Raw genomic sequence first — 17,958 nt, 5'->3', positions numbered from 1 at the left:
GACATAGGATATTCAAGTTAAATGTTCAGAATTGCCAAATTCTCTAAACAAGCAATTAGGTTATAGTTGTCAAATATGACATTTCTCATTTATATTGATTTGTTGCTATTATGTTGATTAGTTGAAAGAAATGCTTATCTCTAGTTATCTGGAAAATCCAGTCAATGTATATTGTAGATTGAATTGTTCACAGTGACGTTTGTTTCTCCTTATTTGTGTGATTCCATGTCTAGGATGCCTGCGATGCACACGGTGCACACTTTACCAAAAAAATAAGTGAATGGTATTTTAATTTTTTATAGTTACTAATGCACTCCAAGAATTAGTATAAATTGAAAGCAGTCTGTCTTCTCTGTGCTATCGGGAAAAAGGTTTTTCAAGTACTCCAAGCTAAAGCTGTGTCTGGGATACTTAATTTCTGTCCCCATTTAGGTCTGATGGAGGAGAGGGAATGTATAAATTCTAATATCTTTAAAACCCAAACAAAGTAAACCTCTGGCATTTTGTGTTTTGTTTATAACTAGAGCATTCAGTTTCATAAACATGTTTAAAAAGACCTATGGGGGAACTGATTTGTATAGGGTAAATGAATAATGAATATAGTATTTCATTCCTGCCTTCCCTGTCAGAGGCAATATTGCATTAGCTAGCAGTTCTCAAAATGTGGTCCATAAACTCCAGAGGTACCCTAGACCCTTTCAGGGGATCTGTAAGGTCAATATTATTTTCGTAATTGTCAGAAGACCTTTTTATTGCCTTTTTTACTTTATTGACATTTGCACTAGTGGGTCAAAAGCAATAGTTTGTAAAACTGTTGGTACCTTAGTACTGTGGTCCTTAACCCCCAGGCCACAGAATGGTACTGGTCTGTGGCCTGTTAGGAACCAAGCCACATGGGAGGAGATGAGCACCAGGCCAGCAAGCAAAGCTTTATCTGTATTTACAGCCTCTCCACATCACTCGCATCACCACATAAGCTCCACCTCCTGTCAGATCAGTGGCAGCGTTAGATTCTCATAGGATCGCAAAACCTACTGTAAACTGCATATGTGAGGGATCTAGGTTGCACACTCCTTATGAAAATGTAATGCCTGATGATCTGAGATGGAGCTGAGGTAGTGATGCTAGCACTGGGGAGCAGCTGCCAATACAGATTATCACTAGCAGAGAGGTTTGACTGCGCAATAAATGTAATGCACTTGAATCATCCCAAAGCTATCCTCAGCCACCCCCGCTGTCTGTGGAAAAATTGTCTTCCATGAAGCCAGTCCCTGATGCCAAAAAGGTTGGAGACCACTGCCTTAGCACATATCAAGGCCATCACATAAAACTATACTAGTTGTCATATTCTTCACTGCCATATGCTTGGAGTTGAAAAAGAAAATGCCATTTAAAAATGTCCCTGATGAAGCAGTAAAAATTATTGCTTTTATTAAATTTTAACCCTTTTAATAGTTTTTGTGATGCAGTAGGAGGGATGAATAAAGCACTTTGCTGTGTACTGACATATACTGGTTGTCTCAAAAGCACTTGGTGGGTTGCTTGAGCTAAACTAGTTCTTTATTTTTTTCTTTTTACAGAAATCATTTTTACTTGAAAATAGGACTGACAAACTATGCTTGTGTTACCTCGATATTTAGCAGTCATTTTCTCCAAAATGAGCAAAGTGAATCTGTCATTTTCAAGTAAAAAAAAGTGATACTTTGTTGTCATTGATAAAATTTGAGTTTTCAAGCAAAATTTATATTCTGCACTTTAAGATTGACAGCTTAAATACTTTTTTGATGACATCAGTGGTGATATTAACAAATGTGATTTTTTATATCATATATTGAAGTGTGTCAACATTCAGAAGAAATATATAACTCTTCTGAGTGAACCAGTGTTTTCCAAATGACTAATGCATGATGTTATAAAATCACAAACAGTTAAAAGGTCCATTTAAAGGGCAATGGATTTTAATTAACAAAGGACAAAAAGTTAATTGATATGGTTTCAAATTCCACATGTATCTAATTTGAACAAACTTCCACTTGTCAGCTTGAGTGTGGTATCAAAGAAGAATGTCCACAATCATCTATCAAAATACTTCTTCCTTTTCCAACTACCTATCTTTTTAAGACCAGATTTTCTTCATAAATTTCAACCACTACAACATATTGTAACTAGTTTAGTGTAGAAGTAGATATGAGAATACAGTTGTTTGCTATTAAGACATTACGGAGATTTGCAGAAATGTTATAAAAATGCCACTCTTCTCACTAAACTTTTTTCTTTTGGAAAGTAGTCATTTTTTGTAAAAATGTAATATTTATATTAACGTAATGGGTTTATTGTTGCTATTAAATGTATTGATAAATTTGTTTTAAATATTTCAATTTTAATTTCTAATACAATAAATGTTGATATCTATAACCTACATAAACAAAAGTTCTTTGACCATCTCAGTTGTTTTTAAGAGTATAGAGCAGTCTTGTCATTAAAACATTTGAGAACTGCAATTGGCTGTGAAGAGTAAGTTTGCCCTGAACTGCATTAACATTAACTGGTACCTCTTCTCTGTCTTAGATCATTAAGGATTTAAGTATAAAGTACCTACAAGTCCAGTTTGGCAGTGGGTCCTTGCAGTTAGGACTGAAGTGTAGCTGATGAGCAGTGGCTTAAGCCTGAAAATTAATGGCCAAGGTTTTGTCACTATACAAGTATAGTATTTTCCCACTGATGATTTCAGTATACTCCATAAAGTATTTCTTATGCTCTGAGTCTTAATTACTACAGTTTGCAAATGAGATATGGAAACCCAGGATTTGTCTAATAATAAAATCTACCTTGAAGGTACTCTTAAACTTCTTTTGCCATCTATCATATCTATTAATAATAATGACCAGTAATTGTATGTGTACTATGTACCAGGTACTTTACATTTAATTTCTACTCCTTCCAAGAACATTACAGAACTAGTATTATCTCCATTTTTAAAATAAGAAAACTGATCTTTAGAAAGCTACAGTCTACTCATTCACTTATTTATTTCTTTATTGAACAAATGTTTATTAAAGCCTTTGTCATATGCTAGACAATTTATAGGTACTAGGTCATATTGCTTATAAGTAATGGAACTAGAGTTGTTACTCTGGCTACAAAACCAGTTCTGTTTCCTTAGTGACAAGATAACATTTGTTCTATAGCTCGTTTATTGAGAGCATAGTGCTGATGTGAACAAATTGGATCATTTCTTTTTCTAAGAACTGCAGATGTTCCTGAACCCCATGCTGCCAATGGTCATAAGAAAAACTAGGAAAAGGGCCATTGAAAGATCATGCTAGTAAAGCCCGCTGGAAAAACACCAGCAAAGATGCTTGCTCTTTATTGTCCCTTTGGTGGCCATTTCATTAATGAGATAGGAAGACTCCTTCTCAAGTCCTGGAGAAAAACTAACTCTGCCTGTAGGTTTAAGAGAAGAATTGTCATATATTTATGTATCCTTATGAATTTCTCTCTTATAGTACATCCAAAGCAAGTCACAAGGACATAGTGCTTTTAGGAAATGGCATATATATGCTATATGTTTGTTATGGACTTGAACAAGGAATAAAATTATATTAAGGAAAATCAAACATTTTAAATACCCTCTTTGTAAAGATTATAGTATAGTCATTTGAAAGCAGCTGAAAGGAAAACATATCAATTGGCCAAAAAAAGGGAATCAGATATTTTCATAATTTGAATTACTGTTTGTTTCACCAGAAACAAATAGTAGTGATAGGAGATAATTCTGAGTAAAAGCAGTGTACTGAGGAGGCAAAGAGGATAGGCTTCAAGTGAGCCTGCTCTGATTTCAAATTGTGGCCCCACCATTTAATCAGCTTGACTTTGGTTGGGTAAGTTGATTGAGCTATCTAAGGCTCATTTTGTTTCTCTTTAAAATCAAAATTATAGTGACCCCTTCATAGAATTGTTGTACAGGTTAAATTAGATAATACAAGTAAAGTGCTAACCACTGACATATAAACAGTTGTTGTACGTGTTACTAAGTGGAGATGTTCTCATAGTTAAAAAGAATTTTTTTCAAGCTTATGACTTAGACATTCTTCTTTATAGTGCTAAAAATCCTTCTTAGGAGACTGTTCCTCAGATATAACTATTCTGAAATTTTACCTGCCAATATATACTAGTTATTCTTTCTTATTGAACATATGGAACATTTCAATGAAAACATGAAAATATTTTTAACTAATTTCTTAGACTATAGTTATTCCTTTCTGATTAATTCTAGAGCAACTTTCCATTTTTTAATGACTTTAATACTTTGAAGTTATGTATAAAAAGTTTATATAAAGTAAAATTTGTCAATCTCCATGTGTTGTTAGGTAACACAACAGTAGATGAGTTAATGATGAGACTCATGGCTGCAATGGAGATCTTCACAGCCCAACAACAAGAAGATATAAAGGATGAGGTAAGGTGAAAGGTTAAGCATATTTTAATGAGGTGATTTATCAAATGATGATGCCTGACTATGTCATGATTGATAAATAAGTATGACGAAGGTACATTTCTAAATTTACCAAGGTCTTTTAAACCATAGAGTTTACCTTTCAGTCCATTCTTTCCATGACTCTAAGACCCAATACTTTGTTTAAATTTATGGACTTTTGATACTTCGCTAGTTTTGGGATGGTGATGGGAGGTCAATTGCAAGAAATGAGTTTGGAAACATATTTACAGAAGAAATTACAGACCAGAAAATCCTGTCTACTATATGGATTTTATCACTTTACTTTTAAGATCCTCTTATTCTTTTTAAATATTGAAATTGATTAATAATAAACATGTTTTGCATTTGAATATATTTTTTAAGTACTGTGAGAATTAGTAAAAGATCTCCAGAATTCTGAATTTCTCAATCTCTGAAACATATTCAGATGTTATAGGTAGCATAAGCATAGAACCTCAAATAAAATAATAACATCAGTATTGATAATGACAATAGTAGTCTATACTTAGTATAAATAGTAAGTATTTAAAGCATAAATACTAAGTATTTATAATGTACTAAGCACTGTGCTGAGCACTTTGCATATATCATCATCTCATGTGATCCTCAAAATAATCCATGAGGTTGTATATCAATCAGAGTTCTGACAAGAAATAGATGACACTTTCAAACAGAGTTATTTGAGAAGAGTTTAAAAAGGGGACCATTTATAAAGACATAGGCAGGGTTTACGAATATCAGGGGATGATACTGACCCCAAGGCTAAAGGGAGCCATTACTATTTCTAGACCAGAATGCCTAGGAGAAGATACTGTATGGAGAAGACTGCTTTTGATAGAGAAATATAGCCAACCTTGGGGACCTAGTAGGGAGGAAACCAGGGAATAGTTTCACTTTCCTTCCATACTCTAATCTCCTACAAGTATCTCCTACTGACCTAACTCAGTCAGAAACTATTAATAGAAGGCAAGAAAACCTCCCTGGGCAAAAAGCTAAGTAGAGCATGGATCCTGAGGGGAAAATGGAAGATAATCTAAGCACAAATTGGAAAAAAAAAAAGTTAAGCAAATTTGTCCAAGATCATATAGCTGGTAGGAGATATAAGTAATAATCTGAAGTAATCATTGGTACTTGACCAATCTAGAAATTTCTGGATTTGGAAAATACCCTTAAGATAAAATATGAAATAAATATTAGTATTTGTTTTTGAGATGCTAAGTTCACAGATATTTATAAAATTATTTTTAATTTTTAAAAAAAGATTTCCATAGAATAAGGGAGAGTTTGATATTGAGCAATGATGAAGAGCTTCTGAATATAGTGAGTGTTTTCAATAGTGTGTTTTTTAATTATTGCAAATGCGAAACATGTAGACAATTTTAATATAACTCTGTACTATTGTATTTCACTTTATTATCTCTGTCTTCCATTAGGCTGTGAGTTTGTTAAAAGCAAGAGTCATATCATATTTGTGTTTGTAACTCTATCCCCTTAACAGTGTGCCTAGGACAAAGTCAGCACTCAGTAAATGTTTATTAAATGATTCAATAAGTGAATATTTAGAAGAATTTACATGAAATAAGGTAACTTGAAAAAAACAGTATTTGATTACAATGGTATAAAATCTAATGTATCCATATTAACAAATATGAAATTTGGAGTGGTATAACTAGTTTAGAGTTTTAATGCTCATTGGTTTTCTTTTATTGCTGTAAAAATGTTGACTTTATAATTTTTCTTAATAGTTATAATTTTTCTTAATTTTCCTTTTCTGAAGGAAAGTTATTCTGAAGGAAAGGCAATTGATATGGTGGAAAGATGTTTATATGTTACTCTATAAATTGACAGTGACATTTTGAAATAATGTCCTTACTTAAGAATTTGTAATAATAGGTGTGTTGCCATTCAAGATTACATTTATCCTGGAACAGAGGCATTGATTGACAATAATTCACTAAACACATTCTTCAGCCCTTTAAATCTTGAGTCTCATTAGTACCAGACTTACAGATTATGCTGTATAATAATATGAATGTATAATATTTGCATGCATATTCCCAGTTCATTCTTTCATCTTATTTTGTATTCCCTATAATCCATTGGTAAAGAAGTTGACTTTAATTCCTTTAATACTGAGCACAAAATTTAGTATGAGGGTTATAGCAAAAATCCAAGGCTCCATATAATTGAAATTTTTATTATAATTTAACTGTAAGAGATAGGATTTCTCTTTATTTTTAGAGTATCTTCATGAAAGTTATCACTCAAGTCATAAATAGAGTTCCTAAGAAAAGCTTTTCTAAGTTTAAAAACTTCTTTTGGACTATGCATAGATCATAATGATTTGGTGTCTACTGAATATGTGACAAGAAACACTGTCTTTTATAATTGTGAATTTGCCTTTATTTTTAAAAAATTACAAACAAGACTTCGTCTTAAGCTTGCAATTTAAATTAGTGAACAGGTTTGGAGGATGGCTTCCTAGGCCTGAATTTATTTAAACTTAACTTTGATTAAGTTATATCCATCACTTCAATGATTCCATTATATTAGTGCAAGCAGAGACACCTACATATAAAGCTTTTATTTAACAAACCTGAGCCTGAATCATTCTTCAATGGTCCAGAATGAACTAACCTTTATATCACTGATTGTTTTATCTCTAGTGAGGACATATATATTACATGAGCCTCTGTTTTTGACAGAACTGCCTATCACTTCCTTCTTAGACATTTTCATTAATATCATTGGTTAGGTTTTATAAATGTTTATTGAGTTTCTACCAAGTACATATCACTGGGCTAGGTGCTTCAGACAAAGAGGTGCTTTTCTCTAATGAGGGGTTATTACCAAAAAGGGGATGAGAAAGAAAACAAGAATCACTACATGACAGTGGCCACATTTTAGAATCTATTTTTGCTTAAAACCTGGTTCCAAATAATAGATGCTTTGTAATAAGTAAATGGATGAATTTGTTTATATGCACTATTTTTTTTTCCTATGGGTAATCTAGAAACCTCTGATAATTAAGACTTTGTGGTACTTAGTTCCTGATCTATTTATTGTTTCATTCATGCATTTGTTTATTCATTCAACATGAATTTATTTATAATTCTCTATTCTGGATGTAGGAATTATTCTCTTCCAGGCTAACCTCTCTGATTGACTTGTATATGAGCAATAGCTCAGTAATTGTCACAATCCAGATGTTGGAGATCAGGGCAGATTTCAAGGGCAGTTTACATCATTCTCATTTCTTTGGTAATTCTAAGAATACATGGGCAAAATATGCCAGAGGAACATTCTAGGCTTATTTTAGAGGGTTCTGATTTGGGACTTAAAGACAGCATTGCCACAGCACAGGGAGGGTATGCTAATTAGTTTATGGCAACTTTTTTGTTGGGAAAGGAAATTAATTGTTAGCTTTGTGCTGTTACATAGAATGTATAACTTTTTTTCCCTAAGCTTTGTCTTAGTCTTAACTGTTTTCAGCAGTTCACTCCTTTTCCTTTCCTCTGTTTAAAAATCTCACCATCGTCATACCTATTCTTTTTTATAAAGCTAATAATGACAAATAGGATACAGGTTCAGGCTTCTGTTTCTTTAAAGCAGGAATAAGTTATCACAAGACACATAAAGAACAAAAACAATCTTTTCGTACAAAAACTAAAGCAAAACTTACTAAACAGACAACCTTTAAAAGGAAGTTTTACTATCTATCTTTTAAAATATATGTATATAGGCCAGGCGCGGTGGCTCACACCTGTAATCCTAGTATTCTGGAAGGCCGAGGTGGGCGGATCACTCAAGGTCAGGAGTTCGAGACCAGCGTCAGCAAGAGCGAGACCCCTGTCTCTACTAAAAATAGAAAGAAATTAATTGGCCAACTTAAAATATATAGAAAAAAAAATTAGCTGGACATGGTGGCACATGCCTGTAGTCCCAGCTACTTAGGAGGCTGAGGCAAGAGGATTGCTTTAGCCCAGGAGTTTTTGAGGTTGCTGTGACCAAGGCTGACACCACGGCACTGTAGCCCAGGAAACAGAGAGAGAGACTGTCTCAAAAAAAAAAAAAAAATATATATATATATATATATATGTATATGTATATAGAACACTTCCTAAAGCTAGAAAGACTACTCATTAGGCAGTAGTTCTATTAGGAGAGTTTTCCCTAATGTAGCTGCATGTAAGTTTTTGTGTAAGATACAGTAAAACCAAAAATGCAGTATTTTTAAATATCAGAAGTCCACTGAAAATGTAAAAGTCATAGAAGATCTAATATTCAGAAGTAGCTTTGAGGAGAAAGAAGTGTTAACTGTTAATGATTAGGGTACTAAATGGAAAGCTGGGTACACCATAGATGCCTTTCTATAGATAGTTACTTTTTGCTCAGAAAAAGCATTCTTTATCCAGTGATTTTTCTCCATAGTTGGCACAGGTCACAGAAAATGATAATTTCTCTCATCTTGATTTGTATATTCATTTCATAAATATTTATTGAGTTACTATATACCAGACACTATATGGGGTACTGAGAACATAGCTGTGAGCAAAGTAGACAAGGTCCTTGGGCTTACAACCCAGAAATTCCAACAAAGTCTATCAAATGATTAGGTAGATGAAGCCCAGGGAGCACCTAGCTAGCCAGGGCAGGCCAGACATGCTATGCAGGCAACTTGTCATGGTGGTGCAGGAGCACACAGAGGGGCTCTTGCCTTTTCCCAGTACAAGCTACAAGATAAGTAGGACAGGTAAGAATGTAGACAATAGCAGCCAGTTTTCAGGTTCCTGCTTAGGCCAGTAATTGTTCTGATCTCTAAAGCAATGTTTCTCAGTGTGATTCCTGAACTACTGGAGTACCCAACTATCTACCATGGTTCCCAGACAGGTATGAACAAGCAATGGGTCAATTTTATTTGTGTTTATTTTACATTTTGAAATATACGATAACTTAGGGTATTCTTCCAAATGCTATTTCAGTCATCACATCTGTTACAATTTATTAGCCTGCTTATGGATAGCAAAGATTGCATTGGTTGTTTGGTCTTGGCAAACATTCATTTAACAGGGGCATTTTGACTTTAATGTCTGAACTTTCATGTCATTCATATGTTATTGTTAAATTTACATTTGTTTTTCCCTGTTTAAGTTAATTATATTCTTAGTTACCCAAAATTTATCATAGCTCAAAGATGGTTCATTGAATCATAAAATTAATGATGAATATAGTATAATAAGTACTGCAAACTAAGTATAATAGTTTGAAGTACAGATGACCCTGAATGACATGGGGGATGGGGATTGGAAAATCCATGTGTAACTTTTGACTCCCACAAAACTTAACTACTAAATGCCAACTGTTGACAGAAGCCTTACCAATAGCAAAAACAGTTGATTAACACATATTTTGTATGTTATGTGTATTATATATATCTTACAATACAACATAATATAGAAAAGAAAATATCATTAAGAAAATCATAAGGAAGAGAAAATACATAAAGATCTTCATCCTTGTCATCCTTACGCAGAGTAGGCTGAGGAGGAGGAAGAGGAGGGGTTGGTCTTACTGTCTTAGGGCTGGTAGAGGGAAAAGAGGTGGAGGAGGTAGAAGAGGAGACACAAGAAAGACAGGCACACTCATAACTTTTATTGAAAAAACTTTGCTTATAAGTGGACCCACACAGTTCAAACCTGTGTTCAAGAGTCAGCTGTAGTTCAACATTAGTATAGACTTAAGTATCTAGAATATGTAAAGAATTCTAACAACTCAATAACAAAAAGTTAAATTACTCCCGTAAAAACTGAGCAAAGGATTTGAATAGACATTTCTCCAGGAAAGATATACAAATAGCAATAGCACATGAAAAAAAGCTCAACATTATTACTCATAAGGCAAATGCAAATCAAAACTACAAGATATACTACTTCACACTCACTACAATGTGTAGAATCAAAAGTTGAGATAACAGCAAGTGTTGGCAAGAATGTGAAGAATCTGAACCCTAGTAGATTGCTAGCAGGAATGGTGCAACAGCTTTGGAAAACAGGCTATAGCAGCTCTTCAGTTGATTAAATATAGAGATACCATATGATCTATCAATTCTACCAGCTATATACCCAACAGAAATGAAAGCATATGTCCATGCAAAAATTTGTATATGAATGTTCATAGAAACATTATTTATAGTAGCACAAAGGCAAAACAATTAATATGCCCATCAATGGAAAAATGGATAAGCAAAATGTGGCACGTGCATACAATGGAATAATATTTGTCCATAAGAAGGAATGAAGTTCTAATATGTGCTACATCATCGATGAATCTTGAAAACATTATGCTAAGTGAAATAAGCCAATCACAAAAGACTACATATTATATGATTCCACTCATATGAAAGATCAAAATAGGGAAATCTATATTAGTGGTTGCTTAGGGCTTCAGGGAGTGGTGGTAGGTGGGTTGAGGGTACAGACAGATGGTAGATAAAAGCATTTGTGGTTTCTTTTTCAGATGATGAATGTGTTTTAAAATTGACTATGGTAAGTTGCTAATGGTAGCAAATATCTGTGACTAAGTAAAAAAATTGCATTTTACACTTTAAATAGGTGAATTGTATAATATATGAATTACCTCTTAATAAAGCTGTTAATAAAAATGCTAAATAGCCGGGCGTGGTGGCTCACGCCTGTAATCCTAGCACTTTGGGAGGCTGAGGCGGGCGGATTGCTCAAGGTCAGGAGTTCGAAACCAGCCTGAGTGAGACCCCGTCTCTACCAAAAATAGAAATAAATTAATTGACCAACTAAAAATATATATACAAAAAATTAGCCGGGCATGGTGGCGCATGCCTGTAGTCCCAGCTACTCGGGAGGCTGAGGCAGTAGGATCGCTGAGCCCCGGAGATTGAGGTTGCTGTGAGCTAGGCTGACGCCATGGCACTCACTCTAGCCTGGGCAACAAAGTGAGACTCTGTCTCAAAAAAAAAAAAAAAAATGCTAAATAAGTTCAGCAAGGTTGCTGAAGGAAGATCATGGTTATTCAGATGAAAAAGATTGCACTTGAATGTCAGTCAACACACTGCTTTACTAAAATGAATACCTAGTAATTAATATATCCCTCAAACCTTAATAAGATATTGAAGAAAATAATGAAAATTACTAATATCTTAGGCAACTTTAAATAGACATCTTTCTAGTAGACTATTTAAAATAATTGTAAGGGAGTCTAAGATGTTCCTTCTCCTAAAATAAGTATACTGGTTATCAAAGGCAGTTGTCTCAAAGTGTCACCTGGGAACCTATTAGAAGTGCAGTTTCTCAGACCCCACCCCCTAGACTTGCTGAATCAGAATCATGAGGGTGGAACCAAGCAATCTGTGTCTTAGTAAGCCCTCCAGGTGATTCTGATGCACACTAATGTTTGAGATCCTCAGATCTAAGAGACAGGTGTGAGCATAAGCATTTGTAATCAGGCATGAGAGAAAACCTTTTCATAACACAGATAATAATGTTAAAAATGCACAGGACTTTTTCAAATCTTATATCTCAGCAGTATATTCTTGAATATGTGAAACCTATTATTTTAGGGCTAAAAATAACAGTTTTAAATGTTGAGAATAAAATATAAAGATTTCTTAAGAAAAAAGGAACTGTGGTACACATAGATTTCATCAAGACTTTGATCCTTTCCCAAACCTTGATAATTTTCTTCATTCTTCAGTGAAATAAATCAATGATATGTAATAGAGGATATCTTAAATTCCTAAATAAAGCTGCAACAGAACATTAAGAAATACTTTCTAGAGTAAGAGCAACCAAAGAATGACTTGGAAATCTACTCACCACTATCTTCCAAGATAGTCAGTGTTTCACCTTTTGAGTGTGATATGCTCATTGCCAAAGTTTACAGTGGCAATTTATTAGAAATCCCTCCATTTGATTTCTTGTTTGATCCAAATATTCAGATGTAACTGGAAGAGCCAACAAGCATTTGCTTCCATTCTCAGTAACCTCTTAGTGGAACTTTCTAACTTATTAGAAATAAAAAAAGAAATAGGATATGAAAGATAACCTACATGTCAAGGTAGGAATTATCAAACTGGATATAAATAACCTTTCTGAAATATTACAAGCTATCAATTGCCTTCAAACTGATAATAAGCTATTATTAAATATTGTTTAATTTTTATTATCTAAAAATTAAGACCTTAAAAATTTTCCTAAAATTACTAGTTTCTCCATGGGCCAGTGTCATGTGCTTGGTATTAAAAGAATTAAAGTCAATTTCTTTACCAATGAATTATGAGGACTGCAAATTAAGATAAAAGAACAGACTAGAAATGTGCATGCAGATATTTTACATTCAAATTATTATATAACATAATCTATAAATCTGATACTAAAAAGACTCAATTGATACAGAAAAAAATTGACAAAATTCAATGCCCTTTCATGAACAATGAACTATGAATAGAAGGGAACTTCTTTGACATGATAAAGGCCATACATGAAAAACTCACAGTTGACATCATACTCAATGGTGAACCACTGACAGCTTTTCCCCTAAGATCAGGAAAAAGACAAGGATGTGCGCTTCTACCACTGCTATTCAATGTAGTACTGTAACTTCTAGCCAGGGCAATTAGGCAAGAAAAAGAAATAAAAGGCATCCAAATTGGAAAGGAAGAAATAAAACTATTTCTATTTGCTGACATGATCTTGTGTAGAAAACCCAAAGATTCCACACCAAAAATCTTTTAGTGATAACAAATTTAGCAAAGTTGCAGGATATGAAATCAACACATAAAAATCAGTTGTATTTCTGGGCCAGGCATAGGAGCTCAAGCCTGTAATCCTAGCCCTTTGGGAGGCCGAGGCAGGAGGATCATTTGAGGCTAGGATTTTGGGACCCCAAGCAACATAACAAGACACACTTTGTCTCTACAAAAAACTTAAAAAGTTAGCCGAGTGTAGTAGCACACCCTGAGTAGTCCCTACTCAGGAGTCTGAGGTAGGAGGGTTGCTTTAGCCCAGGAGTTTGAGATTGCAGTGAGCTATGATGATGCTACTGTACTCTGGCCTGGGTAATAGATAGAGTCCCTATCTCCAAAAATAGAAAAAAAAGAAAAAATCAATTGTGTTTCTGTACACTATCAGTAAAGAATCTGAAAAGGAAATTAGGAAATCAATTCTATTTACAGTACCGTTAAAAAGAATAAAATACTTAGGAATAAATTTAACCAAGGAGGCCCAAGGTTATACACTGAAAACTACAAAACATTGCTGAAATAAATTAAGAAGACCTAAGTAGGTGGAAAAACATTCCCTGGAAAACTTAATGATATTTACATTGCTGCCCAAAGTGATGTACAGATTCAGTGCAATCCCTGTCAAAATCCCAAAGCCATTTTTTTGCAGAAATAGAAAAACTCATTCCTAAAATTTATATGGAATTTCAAGGGACCCTAAATAGCCAAAATAATCATGAAAGAGATGAATAAATTTGGAAGATTCATACTTCCTGATTTCAAAACTTATCACAAGCCAAGAGTATCAACGCAATGTGAGACTGGCATAAGGGCAGACATATAGACCAATGGAATAGAATAGAGAGCCCAGAAATAAACTCACATATTGTGGTCAATTGAATTTTCAACAAGGGTGCCAAGACCATTCAATGGAGAAAGGAGCAGCCTCTTCCACAAATGGCACTGAGAAACCTGTATTTCCAGACTCAAAAGAGTGAAATTGATCCCTTACCTTATACCATATACAAAGATGAACTAAAAATGGATCAAAGACCTAATTTTTTTTTTAATTTTCTTTTTTTTTATTTCGGCATATTATGGGGGTACAGATTTTAAGGTTTCAATAAATGCCCTTTCCCCCCCTCCCCCCACAAGTCTGAGTTTCCATCATGACCATCCCCCAGATGGTACACATCTCACTCATTATGTATGTATATACCCGCCCCCCTCCCCCCTGCCCAATACCCTATTACTGTAGTACCTATATGTCCACTTAGGTGCTGCTCAGTTATACCAGTTTGCTGGTTACTATATGTGGTGCTTGTTTTTCCATTCTTGGGATACTTCACTTAGTAGTATGGGTTCCACCTCTAACCAGGAAAATATAAGATGTGCTATATCACCGTTGTTTCTTAGAGCTGAATAGTACTCCATGGTATACATACCATGGTTGAACTAGTTTGCAGTCCCACCAGCAGTGTAGGAGTGTTCCTCTCTCTCCGCATCCACGCCAGCATTTCTTATTTGGAGATTTTTTGATAAAGGCCATTCTCACTGGAGTTAAGTGATATCTCATTGTAGTTTTGATTTGCATTTCCCTGATGATTAGAGATGATGAGCATTTTTTCATATGTTTGTTGGCCATTCTTCTGTCTTCTTTGGAAAAGTTTCTGTTCAAGTCCTTTGCCCACTTTTTAATAGGGTTATTTGATTTTTTTCTTGCTGATTTTCGTGAGTTCTAAGTATATTCTAGTTATCAGCCCTTTATCAGATACGTAGGATGCAAAAATTTTCTCCCATTCTGTAGGTTGTCTGTTTACTTTCATGACTGTGTGCAGAAGCTTTTTAGTTTCATCATGTCCCATTTATTTATTTTTGTTGCTGCTTTGATTGCCTTTGGGGACTTCTTCATAAACCCTTTGCTTAGACCGATGTCTAGGAGAGTGTTTCCAACATTTTCCTCTAGAATTCTAATAGTTTCATATCTTAGGTTTAAGTCTGTTATCCAGCGTGAGTTGATTTTTGTGAGAGGTGAAAGGTGTGGGTCCTACTTTAGCCTTCTACAAGTGGCTATCCAGTTTTCCCAGCACCATTTATTGAAAAGGGATTCTTTTCCCCAGCGTATGTTTTTGTCTGCTTTGTCTAAGATTAGATGGCTATATGAGAATGGTTTTATATCAGGATTCTCAGATCTGTTCCACTGGTCAATATTCCTATTTTTGTGCCAATACCAGATTGTTTTAATTACTACAGCTTTGTAGTATAGTTTGATATCTGGCATATTAATACCTCCCATTTTGTTGTTGTTGCCTAGAATTGCTCTTGATATTCGGGGTCTTCTTTGGTTCCATACGAAGCGTAAAATTATTTTTTCTATATCTGTGAAGAATGCTGATGGGATTTTAATAGGTATTGCATTGAATCTGTAGATCAGTTTGGGTAGTATAGACATTTTAATGATGTTGAGTCTGCCGATCCATGAGCATGGAATGGATTTCCATCTGTTTACATCCTCTGCTATTTCCTTCCTCTGTGTTTCATAGTTCTCCCTGTAGAGGTCTTTTACCTCCTTGGTTAAGTATACTCCTAGGTACTTTAATTTCTTTGTTGCTATTTTGAAGGGCATTGTGTCTTTAATTTGGTTCTCAATTTGATTGTTGATGGGATTTTAATAGGTATTGCATTGAATCTGTAGATCAGTTTGGGTAGTATAGACATTTTAATGATGTTGAGTCTGCCGATCCACGAGCATGGAATGGATTTCCATCTGTTTACATCCTCTGCTATTTCCTTCCTAAGTGTTTCATAGTTTTCCCTGTAGAGGTCTTTTACCTTCTTGGTTAAGTATACTCCTAGGTACTTTAATTTCTTTGTTGCTATTGTGAAGGGTATTGTGCCTTTAATTTGGTTCTCAATTTGATTGTTGTTGGCGTATACGAATGCCTCTGATTTCTGTGTATTGACTTTGTATCCCGAGACTACTAAATTCATTAATCAGTTCCAGGAGTTTCTTGGTTGAATCTTTGGGGTTTTCTAAATATAATATCATATCATCAGCAAACAGTGAAAGTTTGATCTCTTCTGCCCCTATTTGGATACCTTTAATTCCACTTTCCTGTCTGATTGCTGTAGCCAGGACTTCCAGCACTATGTTGAATAGAAGTGGAGATAGTGGGCAGCCTTGTCTGGTTCCAGTTCTAAGTGGGAATGCTTTCAGTTTTTCCCCATTCAGTATTATGTTGGCTATGGGTCTGTCATATATGGCTTGTATCATTTTTAGGTATGTCCCTTCTATGCCTATTTTCTTAAGTGTTCGTATCATGAAAGGGTGTTGAATTTTGTCAAAAGCTTTTTCTGCATCTATTGAAAGAATCATGTGGTCTTTGTTTATGCTTCTGTTTATGTGGTGAATTGCATTTATAGATTTACGTATGTTGAACCATCCCTGCATCCCTGGGATGAAGCCCACTTGGTCATGATGGATTATTTTTTTGATAAGCGTCTGCATTCGGTTAGCTAAGATTTTGTTGAAAATTTTTGCATCTATATTCATTAGGGATATTGGTCTGTAGTTTTCTTTTTTTATTGCATCCTTTCCTGGTTTTGGTATCAGAGTAATATTCGCTTAATAAAAGGTGTCGGGGAGGTTTCCGTTCTTCTCGATGTTGTGGAATAGTTTCTGCAAGATAGGTACTGGTTTCTTTGTAAGTGTGGTAAAATTCGGGTGTGAAACCATCTGGACTGGGACTTTTCTTTTTAGGGAGATTTTTAATTGCTGTTTCTATTTCAGCTCTTGAGATTGGTCTGTTCAGGGAATCTATTTCTTCCTGATTGAGCCTAGGGAGGCTGTGTGTTTCTCAAAGTTTGTCCATTTCCTCCACATTTTCCAATTTATGTGAATAAAGATTTTTGTAGTACTCATAAATTATATCTTATATCTCTTTGGGATCAGTTGTGATATCTCCTTTTCTGTTCCTGATGGAGCTTATTAGAGATTTCTCTTTTCTGCTTTTCGTTAGCTTAGCCAGTGGTGTGTCAATTTTGTTTATTTTTTCAAAGAACCAACTTTTTGTTTTATTAATCTCCTGAATAGCTTCCCTGTTTTCAATTTCATTTAGTTCTGATTTGATCTTGTTGATTTCAGTCCTTCTGCTGGGTTTGGGGCTGGTCTGATCTTCTTTTTCCAGCTCTTTGAGTCGTTTCATTAGACTGTCTATTTTTGATCTTTTTGACTTTTGGTTATAGGCATTTATGGAGATAAACTTTCCTCTCAGAACTGCTTTAGCTGTGTCCCAGAGGATTTGATAACTTGTCTCTCCATTGTCATTTTCTTCATAGAATTTTTTTATTTCCATCTTGATTTTTTCATTTATGAAGTAATCATTTAGTAGGAGGTTGTTTAATTTGTTTTTGTTTAGAAATGTGAGTTTCTGTTAGGGTTGATTTCTACTTTTATTCCACTGTGATCTGAGAAGATACATGGTACGATTTCTATTTTTTTTAATTTCTTGAGGTTTACTTTGTGTCCTAGGATATGGTCAATCTTAGAGAATGTCCCATGTGCTGATGAGAAGTGGATTTTGGGTAGAATGTCCTGTAAATGTCAGTCAGACCCAATTGTTCTAGAGTTTTGTTTAAGTATATTATTTCTTTATTAATTTTCTGTTTGGAGGATTTGTCTTGTGCCGTCAGTGGGGTGTTGAAATCT

General features: G+C 34.5%; 1 protein-coding gene across 2 annotated transcripts in view; it reads left to right on the top strand.

Moving 5' to 3' along the window:
* FAF1 (Fas associated factor 1) overlaps nucleotides 1-17,958 on the top strand; it is a 482,102-nt gene that overhangs the window by 370,867 nt on the left and 93,277 nt on the right. For both annotated transcript variants that reach the window (XM_012776173.3, XM_075998246.1), the window contains one exon: nucleotides 4,371-4,459. In XM_012776173.3, coding sequence (XP_012631627.1) covers nucleotides 4,371-4,459 — 89 coding nt within the window. The remainder of the gene's footprint in view (nucleotides 1-4,370; nucleotides 4,460-17,958) is intronic.

Source organism: Microcebus murinus, chromosome 2 (genome assembly GCF_040939455.1).
Source record: "Microcebus murinus isolate Inina chromosome 2, M.murinus_Inina_mat1.0, whole genome shotgun sequence".
NCBI classification, from domain to species: domain Eukaryota; kingdom Metazoa; phylum Chordata; class Mammalia; order Primates; family Cheirogaleidae; genus Microcebus; species Microcebus murinus.
This window is presented reverse-complemented; position numbering and strand designations above follow the sequence as displayed.